General features: G+C 42.2%; 1 protein-coding gene across 1 annotated transcript in view; it reads left to right on the top strand.

Moving 5' to 3' along the window:
* Nucleotides 1–833: 833 nt before the first annotated feature.
* Nucleotides 834–19,040, top strand: part of LOC311133395 (LIM domain-binding protein 3-like) — a gene marked incomplete at both ends in the record, with an annotated part of 77,023 nt that continues 58,816 nt past the window's right edge. The window contains 2 exons of the mRNA XM_084166895.1: nucleotides 834–929; nucleotides 18,552–18,703. Of these exons, the coding sequence (XP_084023021.1) occupies nucleotides 834–929; nucleotides 18,552–18,703 (248 nt within the window). The remainder of the gene's footprint in view (nucleotides 930–18,551; nucleotides 18,704–19,040) is intronic.

Consider the following 19,040-nt stretch of genomic DNA (forward strand, 5'->3'; position numbering starts at 1 on the left):
TTATTGACTTCAGGGTACAGTTACAGTACATTCACTTTGTAGGTCTAATAACCTGACCTGATTGCGAATATGGCGTACCAAAAAGTGTCTGTTTGCCAAAATGCTCTGGTGGTGGTCAGTTTTAACCTGTTACCAAACTGTTAAGCAACTAAACTGGGGTAGATTTTGTGGAAGTGGAACACATGGAGAAATCAAAGAGAATCAACTCTCTCTTGTAAACTGCATACAGTTACCGTAATGTTAATTAGATGTTTCCTCAAGCCACCCCCAGTATGAGGTGTGAGGAGACACGGTTTCAGGAAGACCCTAGTCTGGAGTTAGGGGTGTATAGAACAAATCAGTTGGCCTAGGAAGGGGCTATATTAACCCTGTGAATCATGGCAGGCCTGACATACTGGGTGTCTCCTTACATGCCATATAAGGGGACCCCCCCTCCCCCCTCCCCACAATGCTACTTTGCTATTGCTTTCTGCAGAGGGGTGGCTATTCTTAGGCTGTCACTTCAGCTCATCTGAGCAGGCAAGACCCTCTCTTCCTCTGGCTCTACTCTTTTCTGTCTATCTTTCTCTCATTATTTAAAAAGGAGTTGGCGGGAATTACATATTTGTCTGTGGCTGTAGTGGGTTGGTTTTTTGTTTGCTGTGCTTTCAGTCTCACTTGACATTTCGGGGAGATATTGTATATTTTTTAGTCCTCACGTGTACTTTTATTTTTTAAATTTTTCTTCTGCTTTCAGAGGCTACTTGGCTCCTGCCACACCCCCCTCTACCTCCATTTTTGACACCACTTTTGAAGAAGATTAAACCAAGCAAGCAGTCAAAACCTTTGGAAGAATGAGCACCTACAACATTTCTCTGAGTGGGCCGGCCCCATGGGGCTTCCGATTGCAGGGAGGGAAGGACTTCAACATGCCCCTGACCATCTCCAGGGTAAGAGCTCGATTCATCCAATTCAGTGTACATAAATTTATATCCATACTTTGTACAAACACACAAAGAGATTTATACGTCCCATGTATCTTTTGACCAATGAGATATTCATTTGTCTTCCATTAAGCTTGAATCTAAATGTTGTGGTTTATTTAATGTTCAGTGCTTGAAACAGGATACTTGGGACGGCCCAACTCTGACGTCACCCCATTGAAGTTGAAATTTAAAAAGGTTAAGGTAAAGGGTAGGGGTTAAGGTGTAGGGTAGGGAAGTCCCAAGGATCGCAGATAGCACTAACCGTCAGCCAACCCTTATAGGACATCAAATATTGAATTACTACCACGGTTCTAGTACAGTACTTGTAGGTGTGTTGTTGTTAAACATGGTGGCATTTTGGGAAGTTTGGTTGATAGATTGTTTGGGATGCAGTGTTATTACATTAGCTTCAATACGTTTTCTCATTGGTTGGTATCATTGTGTGGTATTGGAAAATCCAGTGATTAAGCTTGGCCTTTGCTAAAAAGTCTGAGAAGATGCTTTGTTGTGTTCACCTTATACTGTAGTAGTATGTTCACCTTACACATTGTAAAGGCCTAAAGATCATGCATAAAATGTTGGTGAACTCTGTAAACCTATCAATCAAAATTGGTTTATGATGGTAGGAACTGTTAGTTAGGAATAGGCTATGTTCAAATTGTTACACACCACAGTGGATGGTGAGAATATAGGCCTACTTATGTATTTTCAGACTGGAATCATGGCATGTTGTCACCTGCTAACTCTATAGTGTAATATACAGTTAACTGCCAAAATAAAGGAAACACCAACATAAAGTGTCTTAATAGGGCGTTAGGACACCACAAGCCAGAACAGCTTCAATGTGCCTTGGAATAGATTCTACAAGTGTCTGGAACTCTATTGGAGGGATGCGACATTCCACAAGAAATTCCATCATTTGGTGTTTTGTATATGGTGGTGGAAAAACGCTGTCTCAGGAGCCGCTCCAGAATCTCCCATAAGTGTTCTCTTGGGTGGAGATCTGGTGACTGAGACAGCCATGGCATATGGCAAGGATCATCAACTAGATTCAGCCGCGGGCCAATTTTTTTTTTCTTGAGCGGGGCCGGAACATAATTACAAATAATTTGTAGACTGCAAATTGACCTCAAGAAGCCCAAACAGATATACAATTTGACTAAAGCATAGTCATTTCAAACCTAGCTTACATTTGTATATGATCACATATAATTTATCACTCTATTATGCGTGGGAATACTTTGGAACAGATTTCCAAAATTAAAATCACTTGAAGCTGATTTGCTGGTGTTTTTAAAGTATTTTGTGTCCAACAATAAAAAAATTTAAACATGTTCTTTTTGCTCTGAAAACTTGGGGGGCCAAATAGAATCACCCGGGGTACAGATAAAATCACCCGTGGGCCAAATTCGGCCCGTGGGACGCCAGTTTGGGAACCCTGTCATATGGTTTACATTGTTTTCATGCTCATCAAACCATTCAGTGACCACTCATGCTCTGTGGATGGGGGCATTGTCACCCTATGGAGGCATAGCCATGGTAGCCAAAATAATGGCCTGCCCAGTATTTTTATACAAAACCTTAAGCATGATGGGATTTCAATTGCTTAACTAACTCAGGAACCACACCTGTGTGGAAGCACCTACTTTCAATATACTTTGCATCCCTCATTTACTCAAGTGTTTCCTTTTATTTTGGCAGTTACCTGTAGTTACTTCAGTCGCTACTTCAGGTGTGGTTATGCCTTTTGTGTGTTGCGTTTGTGCTGTCATGACCCAATATCTGAGTCATTGCCCCTTTCCTCTCCGAGACTGAAAATAGATGTTTGGATTTCTCACCCTGTATTTTAAGGTGTCAAGGTGTATTTCCCCACTTTATTTTAGTACTGGAAGTGAAAGAGGTGTTGTTGCCTGAATATCACAAGTTATCTTCTGGGAAGAACAAATATATCTTCTATGAACATCTCTTCCAATAACCTCAATCTATCTTCTTAGACGATATATTTGTAGAAGAGATATTTATTAGAAGAAAAGAAAGGAAACTGTCTGGAATAATAATAGGATGAGTCTGGTATGTGTGCTCTGGTGTGTATGTGCCTGAAGCCTATGTGTTCATAACGAGTGCATATGTGGATATATGTGCATAACTCACTTGTAGATGACCTTTACAATATGTTAGGATTGCCGCCTCTGTGTGGCTGGAATAATGTGTGTGTGTGTGTGTGTGTGTGTGTGTGTGTGCGCGAGCCCGCGTACATGTATGTGCGTTTATGTGCTCAATATGCATGTTCGTTCGTGTGTGTGTGGATGGTCCTTTGCTATTCCTAGGCCCCAGTTAAGGAAAGGCTCCCCACTCAGTTGTGTGACGGGCTGGCATTAGAGGAACCTGAGGGTGGAGAGAATAGAGGCATGTAAAAAGACCCAGGCTGTCAGACAGTTGGACGTTCTCCACACTGAAATGATACAATGGCATTCCATCGCCCGTCCACACATACCTTGTGTCCGCAGAACACTGTGTGCTGGATAGGCTCTCCCTCTATCGTTCTATGGTGAGGCTGACTCCCTGTCATGGACTGATCTTTTTTATACAACCATGTGCTTGCTTTTCAGCACCCACACTATAGAATGGAAAGATGCACAGCCAGGTGCCATGGGTGTGGAAGTAATATGTCGCTATCTTGCATATGAGGTTCTTTCTATATCAGAGTGGCAGACGTTGGCAAGAAATGGAAAATGCAGTTATTTCAAAATCAACCTATAGCCGCTTCTCCTTACTTGATCTGAAATGATAGGATGAGTATAAACCACACAGTAAAAATTCCACCTACTGTAGCAATTCAAAGGGCAAAGGGGTTTAGCTATTGCTATTGGTAATACAGTCCTTTCAGATCTACAGGAAGTGCGTAGGGATAAGTGCGTAGCCTGCACTTTCTTTATTTCAGTGAACCTTTACAACTGGTCGTTAAATCCCTGTTTACTGCATGCAGTCTTGTATAGAGAAGGTCTGTGAGCTGGGGCCTTCAGTCTGCAGCCCAGGAGCACAAGGCCCAGTCACTCAGTGCTCTAACAGGTGGGGAGGAACTTCCATCTGTCTTGGGCTGCTGCTCTATCGCTCCCTTCTAAAAATACTTCCCACCGGTGGACAATGCTGATTGTTTGGGTGGTCCATGACTGCTGTCTTTTTTTCCAGAGCCAGGTGTGACAGCGAGAGAGAGTGTGTGTTGTGTAGCCTAAATACTGTGTGTGCATTGCATGATAGAAAGGGAGGTTAGGGGCTGGGGATTGGATTGGGTTGTTAAATTGCTGATGACCAAGCTGCTGCTTGTGTCACTCACATGATGGCCTGGACTGTGCAACTTCAGCCCTGTACTCTGTCGTGACGTGACTTTAACATAATCTGAAGACCGTTATCTCTAATTAACTGACTATGTTTAATTGTTATCCGATTTAAATTAATCATGTAACAATTAACTCAGTAGGATCTGGGGCACCACTAGAGCAGTTCTTTAAAGAGTTACCATCTCCCGAATTAAACTATAAAAGGTCTTTACCTATCACATCTATAAACAGTCAACTTATTAATCATAACCTCGTATCATATCATCATTCTGAACAGTTGTAACCTCCTTGCATCTGCAAAAACCCGAGCCTTACTTATGATTCAGTACTACACAAATTGGTTTAATTATTTATTTACTAGCTAATTAAATGGGAACACAGGATAAACATACACCGGTTATTGACTGGAGAAAACCGGTCCCTAGTGGAATGACAACAACATGGCTTCTTGTTAAAGAGATGGAGAGAGAGGGACAGAGACACTTAACCTTGATACATTTCAGAAACTACGCTCACCTACAGTACCCATATACTTTGCACACGAACCGCCGCCCGCTTTGAGTAAGAAATCATGAATGTATTTACGTGAAATGCCTTGGTTCGCCGGTAATCTCTCAGTGAACCGGACCGCCTTGGAAGGGGGGAGGGCCTTTTCACGGCATGCTTTTATGTCTCTTATTGTCCGAAATGGTTCCAACAGTCTTCTACTGTTGTCTTTCTTCGTAGTTGTTCGGTCTCCGATAACTTGTCATGTAGTCCTGAACAGAACTACAGAATTGATTTTCCTTCCATTCGCTCTTAAAGTTGCTTCTTTGAAGATAAGCTAGCCAGCTGTATTGATGGTTCCCCAGTGGGGTGATGAGAGTAGTGTAATACGATGGTTTGAGCAGAGTTGCAGATGGTCCTACTTAAATTCACTTTCGAAGATACCTTACTTAGGACAGCTAATCAGCCGTACCAGTGATTATCCGAGAGGTGAGTTTATTTTCTTCACCTCATGTTGAGATTCAAAGTTCCAACCATTTTAAACGTGTAGCTGCCGCTTCACGTTTTTCTGGTCTGGTATGTTAATTTCTTTACCCATCATTTATACACTCTGCTCGAAAAGGGGCGGTTCCGGCCGGCTGACACTCTCTCTGACCTCACTTCAGGCGGTGACTACTAACTGTGCAAAGTTATGAAAAACAATTATCTCTTAACTTCTCAAATCACATCCCTCTCTTAACAAAAACACTTCATCATTTTTCATATCACATGCTATGTTAAATATGTAGTGGGTATACTTTCCAAGTTACAGTATTTCCTTTATAACATTTTTAATGACATCACAAAATAACAAACAAAATGACAGCTGGTTGTGATATGGTACTTTCTATTCTGTGTTGCCTGTTAGGACACCTTGGCTTGCAACAATTCATGTTATCAAGTGGTTTATTGGGATTCGGGAAAGTGATCTCATTCTTTTGGCATTTATTTGAGCTTCTTCAACTGCCCTCCCATATAGCCCCAGAAGATCAAGTTTTACAACTGGCTTTAATCTGATCTGTAATAATCCTTTTGGGAAATTCTGTTGATACAGTTTACAGCTGTTATTAAAATGTGTCTCCTCTCCTCGCCTGGACAGTAGCCTAAGTATTTGTTACAATTAAGGGTTGGTTGTCCAAGACAGGAAGGCTCGGCTGACAGTTTTAGTCAACACTTCTTGGCTCTAGTACAGTGGTATTCAAACAGCGGGGACCACCAGAATTTATGGGGAACCCATTTTCTTTCTCACGACCCCACCCCAAATATGATGATGACCATCTTTAAAATCAGTACATTTAGATTTTTACATCAACAAATAACCTTAAATTCATTACATTTTCATCTCTTATCAAAATGAAAAGAAATGCATCTATTCAATAACATTTGATTTATAATTATCTTTCTCAAAAACATTTGTATACTGTCCCATACAATAATCTGTACTCTTAATTCTTTTGTCCCCCCCCCCCCCCCCCCCAAAAAAAGAGTTGTTTTAACTTTGGCGACCCAACTGCAATTTCCCCGCAACCCCACTAGTCGCGACTCCGACTTTGAATACTGTATGTTGCGGTAAAGTGGTCATTCCTTTCGGCCTTTGGTCTGGCTGTGAAATTGATATTGACAGATGAACACAAATCCCCTTGAGGTGATACGGGTGGTTGTGTTCTTTCTGTTTGAGTGTCAGCTCGAGACCGAGAGCAAATGGGGCCATGAGTCCGAACTTTCGAGTCATTTCCTCTCATACACTGGTCCTCATGTTGGGTATGTGACTCTGTCTGTGACAAGATGGATTTGACAAGAGCTGATTCATTCATTTCAATGATTAATGATGATCAGGAAATACAGTACATCATCCATCCATCCATCCATCCATCCATCCATCACTAAACACTAATTATCATAAAATAGGCTAAATGTAACCTTGTGTGGAGGTGAAGTACAGCATGTTTTTCATGGGATTCCAATAGATATTACCTGACTGTTTTACCCTTGGACAGCTGAGTTGTCAACCTAGACCTTGTAGATTTGACATAAATCAATGTCATACACGACAGACTTACAGTATATACAGTGGGGGAAAAAAGTATTTAGTCAGCCACCAATTGTGCAAGTTCTCCCACTTAAAAAGATGAGAGAGGCCTGTAATTTTCATCATAGGTACATGTCAACTATGACAGACAAATTGAGGAAAAAAAATCCAGAAAATCACATTGTGGGATTTTTTATGAATTTATTTGCAAATTATGGTGGAAAATAAGTATTTGGTCACCTACAAACAAGCAAGATTTCTGGCTTTCACAGACCTATAACTTCTTCTTTAAGAGGCTCCTCTGTCCTCCACTCGTTACCTGTATTAATGGCACCTGTTTGAACTTGTTATCAGTATAAAAGACACCTGTCCACAACCTCAAACAGTCACACTCCAAACTCCACTTATATTTTGGTAAAAACAACTTGTCGTGTTTGGAGGACAAAGAATGCTGAGTTGCATCCAAAGAACACCGTACCTACTGTGAAGCATGGGGGTGGAAACATCATGCTTTGGGGCTGTTTTTCTGCAAAGGGACCAGGACGACTGATCCGTGTAAAGGAAAGAATGAATGGGGCCATGTATCGTGAGATTTTGAGTGAAAACCTCCTTCCATCAGCAAGGGCATTGAAGATGAAACGTGGCTGGGTCTTTCAGCATGACAATGATCCCAAACACACCGCCCGGGCAAAGAAGGAGTGGCTTCGTAAGAAGCATTTCAAGGTCCTGGAGTGGCCTAGCCAGTCTCCAGATCTCAACCCCATAGAAAATCTTTGGAGGGAGTTGAAAGTCCGTGTTGCCCAGCGACATCCCCAAAACATCACTGCTCTAGAGGAGATCTGCATGGAGGAATGGGCCAAAATACCAGCAACAGTGTGAAAACCTTGTGAAGACTTACAGAAAACGTTTGACCTGTGTCATTGCCAACAAAGAGTATATAACAAAGTATTAAGAAACTTTTGTTATTGACCAAATACTTATTTTCCACCATAATTTGCAAATACATTCATTAAAAATCCTACAATGTGATTTTCTGGATTTTTTTCTCATTTTGTCTGTCATAGTTGACGTGTACCTATGATGAAAATTACAGGCCTCTCTCATCTTTTTAAGTGGGAGAACTTGCACAATTGGTGGCTGACTAAATACTTTCCCCCCCACTGTACTGTACCTGTATTAGAACCAGCAGGCAAGACACACCCTCGAAACTCATCTGGTGTATCTTAGATACATTTCAACCTTTTCCCCTTGCCCCCTGGATTTAACAAGGTCTGCATAATGCAGTTTTTACCCTTTCAATTTACTGTGTGGTCTGAATTCACCTGACCGAATCCATACAGAAATAAGGGGCTTTAGGTATAGTTTTATGGGCTGTATCTTCCTCCTCAGTTAAATTCACGCTTCCTATCAAACCCTCTGACTCTAAACCACATGTAACCAATGCAACTCAAAACAGGGGTGAAAGTAGATTTAATTTCTTGCAGGTATGGGACACCCAAGTGCGCGCACGCATTCTTTTTTATACGACAAAAATTACAGTGTAGCCTACTCTGGTGACACTGACAAACAGATCAATAAAAACGATGTTGTCTGATCCATATAATCGGCCTACGAAAAGAGGAGACACAAATACAATATGACGTCCATCTAAGCTGGAGGAGGAAATTATTGCCCAAAAACAAGCAAAAGTGGCACTGACCCAATGATAAAGACAGTGAATATGCACACTCACCGGGGATTTGGCCGATGTTCTCCACTGGTGCCAATAAGATAGGCTACTGTTCGCTCAATTAGTTAAGAATTTTGATAACTTAAAGACAGATAGGAGTATTTTCATTGTCATCTCTTTACAGCAATAGCCATTTTCTTTCCAAACAGTTTTTCCGCGATTGTATTTTTAAATATTGCGATATGCCTGGCTGGGTCTCTGCTTTTCACTCACAGTTGCAACTCAACAATAATCTATTTGGTAATAGCAGCGCACGCTGCCCAAATTGCGGGCCCTTCCGACTGTAGGCTATGCGATTTTAAACAATCCACAGCTTTTTCTTTTTAAGAAGCTAATGAATCCTCTGTGGCCAAATCATGCTTTTTGGTGTAGTAGCCTATTTTGAATGATTTAATTTATTTCTGTATAGACAGGAGTAAGCTGATTAGGCTAGGCCTATATATTTTTGGCAATTTCATTCAATTTAAAGCTTAGCTTCCCCTAGCCTTATGGACATGCCCCCTATGCCTTTTAATGTGGCAGAAACACAACTAGTCATGATGTTTTCATCTGATTGTCAAACAATCACTTAAAGGCGACCTGTAGGCTACCCGCGCACATTTGTTCACTCACAAAATAATTTCAGCATCCAAACCCCAACAGTGCACTGTGCACCTGCAATTTGATGAATGGAAAGAGACATCAGTTACAAAACACCTACGTGTATTTCAATGACATTCTGCGATTGTCATTGGGCCTACACTTGTAGCCTGAATTGATGCATCCACTGTTGTCCATGCGTGCCTCGGTGTCGGCCACTCATCACCTCAAACCACAATGCAATTTGGAGCATATACCACCCGGTTTCCAGTCAATTCGCTAATTTCTCATGCGGCTGACCTGCAGAAATGTTAAATAATGGTGTAATAGTCTATAGTTTTTTGGGCATGTTGTATGAATTGTGATAGGCTCACGGTTTACCTGTACGGTGTACCCCCACTATTTATTTTGCCGTACCGGACCACCCTACTTTCAACCCTGACTCAAAACCACATGTAACTCTCAGCAAGGGCCTATGTCCAGTCTATCTCACTACCATAGTACATGATGCCATGCTGTAGGAGATCTTGGTGTCCACTCGGCCTGATGCCAGCCCCTTAACAGCCCCACCCTCCATCCCCCTTTGAGTTACAGTAGCAGACTGAAGATTGAGGTCCTGAGCAGTCAGTAGGCTGCCGACTCACAGTCTGATAAAGTGTCTCTTATGTTAGCCCTGGTCTTACAGGCCTCTGCATTCCACCCTCCTCCAGGCCTGTGGTATGAGAGCCAACGGCTGGCGCTGCTGACAGGCAAGGCTGTTTTTAGCAGGCCGCTGAAGGTCAGTGCTGCTGGGGCAAATTGTGAGAGCTATAGATACCAGCAGTGCCCACCCCCCTCTACTTCTCCCTCTCTACTTCCATGGACCCACTGCAGGTGTCCGGGGACCGGGTTAGGATTTAGTGCCTGGGGTTCCCTGTAACTCACCTTATTTTAGCTGCCCATTGGTATCAGCAGTGGGTAATGTCTCCTGAAGCCTATGATGTTTTTATTCTCATGGTGTTTTATTGATGTTACTGAGAGTTGACCTGGACTGTTCACCTTTGAATGAGCAGTCAGGCATTCCCAGGGCAGACTCTAGGACTGCTGGGGGGGGGGGGGGGTTATTTTTGTGTTTGTTACCAGAAACTACCATAAAACGTCCATTAAACTTTGAGTCTGAAATAGTCGCCTGTCCCTTTTTAATAGCCGGGCAACAGTGCCGGGTCTAAATGAATTGTTTACGAGGTTTCATGTTTGATTTGTTACATTAAATAATTCAGTAATGAATCAAATAAATTATGTCAATCATACGTTTTTATCACCAGTAAGAAACTGCTAGCCATTCGCTGCTAACAGCTGAGAACTGCTAGCTAACTGGCAAACACAAAGACAGTCAACAACTTCGGGAGTCCAGACCCCTAGATCGGTAGATTTCCCTCTAGTGGCAAAAGTAAGAACTGCCGAAAATGCACAGTTAAAGAAGAGAATAATAAATCTGTCAAGGCATACTAAGACAAAATAAACATGACACAGAGTGTAAATTAAGAAATTGATTAAAATGCTGGAAGTGAATGCTGGAATTAAACAATTAATTATGCAAATGAGCAAAAGTTGCTTTAAGGAAATAGATGCCTGGCTCAAATAGAAGCCTGTCTCTAATAAGCACCTGTTGTGTTCAGGGATTTAAGCAAATAAACGCCCGGGCTATTAATTGAAGTTTTACGGTAACCCATGGGGTTTCTTCAAGCCTCGAGTCTTCAAGTATGTGGCTTGTGAAATTACACATATTGTGGACAAAATAAACACTTCCTCTGTGTAAATTCGGTGTAGACCCTATTTTCCCCTGAACTGAAGACCGTTCTAGCAAGAGACCTCCTGGATGTTTGTAGTTAGACACCTAAATAAATTATACTTGAAACAGTAGATGCATTTTAAAAAGTGCTTCCCAAACCTGTTGTTAATGTACGTAGAAGTATTGGGTGTACTGTCGAAACTTCAGAATGATCTTGTGAAAGAGCAGTTTGAATGGAAAAAGTGTTGAATAAATGTGTTGGGAAAATATGGATGAATCAAATCTGAAGTTCTGTATGATCTTAATTTGAGCCAGTTTGCTACAGCAGGAAAATAATCCTGCAGCAACAGGAAATGTGAATTATTATGTGGATTATAATTAATGGACATTTTTGTAGAGGTTGATACATTTTTCATGAGGGAAAATCAAGTCTGAAATTTCTAAGTAGAAATTACTAACTTCAGAAGCCTTTTTAAACCTAAAAAACACTACAAGTTTTAAATGTACTGCATTGCAGGAAAGTTCTCCTGCAACAGGGTGATCAAATTAAGATCCTACACACTGTAAACAGTGTCATGATAGTGGACAAACCCATGATGAACAAAATCTTGTCCGTAGCAGGCCAGTGAGGCTGTGATACAAGAGTGTTGGGCCTCCTTTCAGTATACAGTATATATTACTCTTGGCTGGCAATCACTCTTTCTTTAGTTAGCTACTGTATTTCTGACTCTCTCTTTCTGCTGCTGCTCTTCTCTCTATTTCTGACTTTCTCTCTCTCCCTTTCACTCTTTCTTTCACTCTTTCACTCTTTCTTTCTTTCTTTCTTTCGTTCTTTCGTTCTTTCTTTCTTTCTTTCTTTCTTTCTTTCTTTCTTTCTTTCTTTCTTTCTTTCTTTCGTTCTTTCGTTCTTTCGTTCTTTCTTTCTTTCTTTTTCTTTCTTTCTTTCTTTCTTTCTTTCTTTCTTTCTTTCTTTCTTTCTTTCTTTCTTTCTTTCTTTCTTTCTTTCTTTCTTTCTTTCTTTCTTTCTTTCTTTCTTTCTTTCTTTCTTTCTTTCTTTCTTTCTTTCTTTCTTTCTTTCTTTCTTTCTTTCTTTCTTTCTTTCTTTCTTTCTTTCTTTCTTTTTCTGTGCCCCACTTTTCCCTGTGGTTTTTGCCTGGCCCATAGAATGGGCCCTTTGTGTGTTGTGAGTGCACAGGAGACTTGAGCTGGCATATCAGCCAGCCATTCACACATACATCAATAGACCAGAGTCAGGGTGGAGGATTAATACAGGTTTTGTGAGCCAGTTGGTAATCCACTCCTCACCCTCAAAGCCCTTTGTTTTTCCTGGTGCCCCTCCATTTCCTCTTCCTATTTGCTTTGTGGGTCCAGTGAAAAACAAATGTTTCAATGAACTTGGATTTTGTAGCTAGACTGGGCTTATTTAGACAGCAGGGGGAAATTCTACTCATTATTGATGGAGAGAGTGTCCTATTTTAGTCAACACTGAAGTAAATAAAAAAAGCAGAGCAACACCTGTTTCATGTTTTTATCCACTGACTCCAGTAGCAACCTCAGGTGAACCTCTAGCCAGGGAGAGAGCCTAATCTACAGCTAAGGTCTGAGGCGAGAGGTCAAAGGTGGCCCTGGGCCTTCCTGTGAAGCCAGGCGGCTGGTCTGAGTCATCACCCACGCAGCTGGCCCCAATGGCAGCGGCAGTGACATCATTGTCACGGCAACCTTTGCTTATACTGTACGTCAAGAGACTCTGCAACAGCCCCGTCTGCCAATTAGAGCTGACATTTGTGGAGGAAGGGCCATCGCCAATGCCCCGCCAGCGAGAGAGAGAATGGGGTGGGAGAGAGGGAGAGCGAGAGACTCAGTGCAGCTGTCTTTTACAGAAGAGCTGGCCAACACAGGCCACACCCCCGACCCCTAAAGCACAAAATATCAACACTTCAATTTTATTTATGTTTTATATAAAGTATTTTGTTACTTTGCCTTACTCCAATTTGGTTTATTTCGGACTTTTTTGATTTTAACTCGCCATGAAAGTAATTGAAAACAAATGTTTTTTTCCACAAACAACCTGCTTTATAGCCTGTGTTTTCTTGATGAATAGCCAGGGCTTACCTAATCTAACCCCAGTCTCAAGGGGTACCCACAGAAAGTTCATGAGTGGTGGTGGTAGAACTAGAGTAGTCTCATTAACAGTGTGGGCGGAGAGCCCAGCTATAGGACCATGCCAGGCCCTGTCTCCAGTGGGAGATCTTGCACCCATCCAATGACTCAGACAGCCGGGTCACAATGGACCAAAATAAGTGGCAGGGAGGGTGTCAGTTTGCTTTGATCCTGCCCATCTCTCCCTCTCTCCCTCTCTTTCTCTCTGTGTCTGTCTCTCCCTCTGTGTGTGTGTGTGTGTGTGTGTGTGTGTGTGTGTGTGTAAGTAAGACCCTGCTGCCGCATTGCACCAAAGTTGTCGGAGTTAATCCCTCAGAGTAATGATTAATGTCCACACAGTCACTGAATACTGTTTGATTTATCACTAAATATTTTGAGGGGCTTGATCAGAAAAACACTTTGAAAGGAGACCATTGTAATTAAAAGTGCACTAAAACACTGAGGCGTTTTAGTCTCCGTTTCTAATTATTATTTTAAATCATGGCCTTCATATAGCAAAGTGTAAATGATATTAATAAGCCCCTGACAATTATCCTGGACCCTGTCATTAGCGATGACTGTCATCATTATTTCCCCTCAATATTAATGTGACAAGCCACATGGACACAACATCTAGGAGCTCAAGTCAGTTTTACCAATGGAGTTTGACTCCGTGTGAGGCAATAATGTGACATGAATGGCTATTGAAGGCCTTTGAAGGGCCTTAGAATGTGGTTGTATCAGTGAGACATCTGTCAAACATACTGTACACCAGTTCTTTGTCAATGACATGATTGAGCTGAACGGGCAATCTGCAGTTCGAAAAACAACAAAGTGTTCACCCTGCCACTTGTTTTGGTAAACAGCTGAGGGATTGGGTTGGAGAAATGTAACCTCTCTCAAATTCATAGACAGAGCTATGGATGCAAGGACTGACCATCCATGAGATCAATTAAAATTATATTTTAAAACCAGCGTTTGTTTTTACAATTACATTGTTTACAAACAATGGAGTAAAACAAGCTTATATTTGGGGTTCTGATGGGGTACGGCAGTTGAACTAAGCCCATGAGGCATTTCTAAGTTATTTATTCAAGAATCAATGGCTATACACTGAGTATATCAAACATTAGGAACATCTTCCTAATATTGAGTTGCACCCGCCCTTTTGCCCTCAGGACAGCCTCAATTTGCACAGATTCTACATTGTGTTGAAAGCGTTCCACAGGGATGCTGGCCCATGTTGATGCCAATGCTTCCCACAGTTGCTTCCCACAAGTTGGCTGGCTGTCCTTTGGGTGGTGGACCATTCTTGATACACATGGGAAAGTGTTGAGCGTGAAAAACCCAGCAGCGTTGCAGTTCTTGACACAAACCGGTGCGCCTGGCACCTACTACCATACCCCGTTCAAAGGCACTTAAATCTTTTGTCTTGCCCTTTCACCCTCTGAATGGCACACATACACAATCAATGTCTCAATTTTCTCAAGGCTTAAAAATCTGTCTTTAACCTGCCTCCTCCCCTTCATCTACACTGATTTAAGTGGATTTAACAAGTGACATCAATAACAGATCATAGCTTTCACCTGGATTCACCTGGTCAGTCTATGTCATGGAAAGAGCAGGTGTTCTTAATGTTTTGTATACTCAGTGTATATCATTAATTTAACAGTCCATAAATGTTTGTAGCAATCACAGATGCTAAACCCTTTAATGCTAAAGTTGACTTTGCTTTTGAAATCTTCAGTGTCTTGCACTTCTCTGTGAAGTCAGTTCCCATTCATCTCATTCTAATGATCACTTAGGCCTAAATGAATTAAGTGTGTCTCTATCTACAGCCGACTCACTCTCTTCACTTACGGTATGTGTTAACTGAAGATGATGTGGGCGATGAAACTACGGAAAGCCGTTCATTTTCAATGGAAGAGAAGCGAAGTGGGCAGGGGACTGTGGGACGATGCAAGCATGGGCGAGGGAGTGTGAACAGGGCGGGACCTAAATTGGGGAAAGCAGAACTTTATGCAAATACTCAGTGATATCGTGGCGCAGTTGACCAATCGAAGCTCACTATAGCTTCCAGCCCCTACTGGATTGGCTGTTGATACCTAGCACTACAGATGTATGATCTTAATTTGATCACCCTGCTGCAGGAGACATTTTCAACGTGTAGTGTATTTGAGGTTTAAAAAGGCTTCTGAAGTTTGTAAGTTCCACTTTGAAATTTAAGACTTTATTTTCCCTTACGAGAAATGTATCAACCCCATTAATAATAATCCACATAATAATTTGCATTTCCTGTTGCTGCAGGATTATTTTCCTCCTGTAGCAAACTGGCTCAAATTAAGATCCTACATATGTACCTAGTACCAAAGATTTTCCATTATATTGATAAGATAGTCGAGTGATCTCTCTAACAATGGAAATACATGTCCTCAAAGATGGAAGGTAGGCGGGAGGAGGCGAGATCAGGGGGGACCATTATAGCCAATGAGAGGGCAGATACAGATGTAGGATCTTAATTTGCAAATTGTGGTGTATTCAAAGTAAAAAGGCTTCTAAAGTTTGTAATTTCCACATTAAAATATCAGACTTGATTTGCCCGAAGGAACATTTTATCAACCCCAACAAAAATGGCTATTAATTATAATCCACATAATAATTCACATTTCCTGTTGCTGCAGGATTATTTTCCTGCCGTGAGAAGCAGGGTCAAATTAAGATCCTATAGCTTAACCTCTCTGCTAGCACCCATATAAGGGCGAAGCTAGCGTGGCTATCCGAATTATCGCGGATAGTGAAAATCCCCCATTAGACTACTATGATTAAAGTGCATGTGGACCCTATTGTTGATGTCATGACGTGGCGTATGCTATCTTTACTTTATGAAAGCTCTCTCTCGTTTCTCTCTCTCTTTCTCTCTCTCTCGCTCTCTCTCTCTCTCTCTCTCTCTCTCATTTTTCTCTCCCTGAATCGCAGAAATGATTATGAGGAAAAATTTAAAGTGAGTAAGTAAGAAATGCCAGGCAGTTTGAACAGGAAACAGCCTATTACTATGTACTACTCCTGGGAGTAAAAGACTGCAATGATGTAAGGGTTTTTAGCAGGGGGGATATTTTGGGCGACGGTGGTTTGATAAATGAGGGCAGGTGGTTTCAAAATTGAAGGGTTGAAGAGGTCTGAGGGGAGGCAAAAAGAAAACCCTGACTCTCTCAGTTAGCTAATGAGTGTCCTGGAAGCTTGGACGCCTCCCCATCATTCCTCCCGTAGTTTCATCATTATTGATATTACATATAGTTTCTATTGTACTAATGATCGTGAGTAAATTAGATTTTTCCTGATTAGCCTGGGTTTATCAGAGGCATGAATTGCCTCTCGCAAATTGGTGACTACTGATGAACGGATTGTCCAAATTCAGTCTTCTACACCCGCAACATACTGTACTATAACTGAGAAAATGTCATAATGACAGATTGTTCCTGGTGGTAGGTTATATAGTCAGCTGTCAAGGATTAGACATGGAGGCCTGCACACTTGTGTCATCCTACTGTGTCCACTGTCCAGGTGTAATAAAACAGGTAGCCTGGCTGGGTGGCTTTGGCTAGGTCTGACTGTGGCCTGATTGGGATGGCTTTACACCTCTGAGAGACTTAAGCCAAGGTCTGCGTGATGACAGCTCACTAATAACACCATTGATTCCCATCCATTCCCAATTCATTGATTGCTTCAGAGATTTACCTCTCTGCTTTAAGTGATTAAGTGATTGACTGACTGGGAACATCATGATTTAGGTTGACCTCTATGCTGACTGTCCATTGACGAAGAACGTTATGGGTGCGTTCGTAAATTCACCCTGTCAATCTACTCCAATTTCAGAGCACTCTGGTTTAAGAGTGCAGAATAACTGATGAATTTATGAACGACCTAGTACCGGTTGCTATGACAGGTGTCAGTTAACATCAGCAAAGAAACTGAATTACACTGAACAAAAAAATTATCTCAAATTTTGTGCACAAGTTTGTTTACATCCCTGTTAGGGAGCATTTCTCCTTTGCCAAGATAATCCATCCACCTGACAGGTGTGGCATGTCAAGAAGCTGATTAAACACTCTAAAATGTGCAGTTTTGTCACACAACACAATGCCACAGATGTCTCAAGTTTTGAGGGAGCGTGCAATTGGCATGCTGACTGCAGGAATGTCCACCAGAGCTGTTGCCAGAGAATTTAATTCTCTACCATAAGTGTCGTAACCGACTTCAGTGGGCAAATGCTCACCTTCGATGGCCACTGGCACACTGGAGAAGTGTGCTCTTCACAGATTAATCCCGGTTTCAACTGTACCGGGCAGATGGCAGACAGCGTGTGTGGGCGAGCGGTTTGCTGATGTCAACATTGTGAACAGAGTGCCCCATGGTGGGGTTATGGTATGGGCAGGCATAAGCTACGGACTACGAACACAATTGCATTTTATCTATGCCTTTTTTGAATGCACAGAGATACCATGACGAGATTCTGAGGCCCATTGTCGTGCCATTCGTACACCGCCATCACCTCATGTTTTAGCATGATAATACACAGCTCCATGTCGCAAGGATCTGTACACAATTCCTAGAAGCTGAAAATGTCCCAGTTCTTCCATGGCCTGCATACTCACCAGACATGTCACCCATTGAGCACGTTTGGAATGCTCTGGATCGACGTGTACAACAGTGTGTTCCAGTTCCCGCCAATATCCAGCAACTTTGCACAGCCATTGAAGAGGAGTGGGACAACATTCCACAGGCCACAATCAACAGCCTGATCAACTCTATGCGAAGGAGTTGTGTCGCGCTGGATGAGGCAAATGGTGGTCACAGCAGATACTGACTGGTTTTCTGATCCACGGCCCTACCTTTTCTTTTTTTAAGGTATCTGTGACCAACAGATGCATATTTGTATTCTCAGTCGTGAAATCCATAGATTACGGCCTAATTTATTTGTTTCAATTGACTGATTTTCTTATATGAACTGTACAATCTTTGAAATTGTTGCATATTGCGTTTATATTTTGTTCATTGTAAATTGTTGCCAGTAACACAGTTACAGTCATTAAAATTGAAAACAGCCTAACCAGCTCTGCTAGGTGAGTAAAATGTTCAGAGTGAGGTGTTCTCTCATTTGTGCCTGGAGGTAGCTAGCAAGCTAGACAAATTTAGCCAGTTAGCTTGGGTGCTTGACTGTCATTGTGAGGTCAGAATGCTCGGATCAACCCTACTCCTCGGTCAGAGTGTCCAGTGTGCGCTCTGAATGCTCCAAGAGCATTTTGCTCTTAATTTACGAACGGACAATCTGACAACGCTCTGAGCGCACTTTGACAAACTGGGGGCAATTTATGAACGCACCCTGTGATTGAGGTTGACCTCTATGCTGAGTGTCCATGGTTGAAGGGCATTATGATTGAGGTTGACCTATGTGTGTGTGTGTGCTGACCATCCGCAGATCACCCCTGGGAGCAAGGCACAGCAGGGCAACCTGATCCAGGGTGACATCATCGTGGCCATCGATGGGGTCAGCACTGAGGGCATGACCCACCTGGAGGCCCAGAACAAGATCAAGTGTGCCAGCTTTAACCTGGCCCTCACCATGCAGAAGTATGTACCACACACGCACACACAAGCGCACACATGCACACACATGCACGGATGCACGCACACACACACACACACACACACACACACACACATAGGTTAAAGAGTCTCTCTGTACCCCTCTGCTCCTTTTTGTGAGGGCCAACTCTTTAATAGTGGCCTAATTGAAGATCAGACAGATTAGGTGTCATTTTAAAAAGGCACAAGGGACAGTGACAGAGTGGGCTGCCTCTTATCCCTGTCTGGATGGACAGTCCTGGAGCCTATTTTAGAGGTAGAGATGTGCCTCTCTGTCATCTGAGGACTGAGGAGAGAGGGAATGGATGGAGGGAGGGAAAAT

The sequence above is a fragment of the Coregonus lavaretus genome, assembly GCF_964263955.1.
Source record: "Coregonus lavaretus genome assembly, chromosome: 1".
NCBI classification, from domain to species: domain Eukaryota; kingdom Metazoa; phylum Chordata; class Actinopteri; order Salmoniformes; family Salmonidae; genus Coregonus; species Coregonus lavaretus.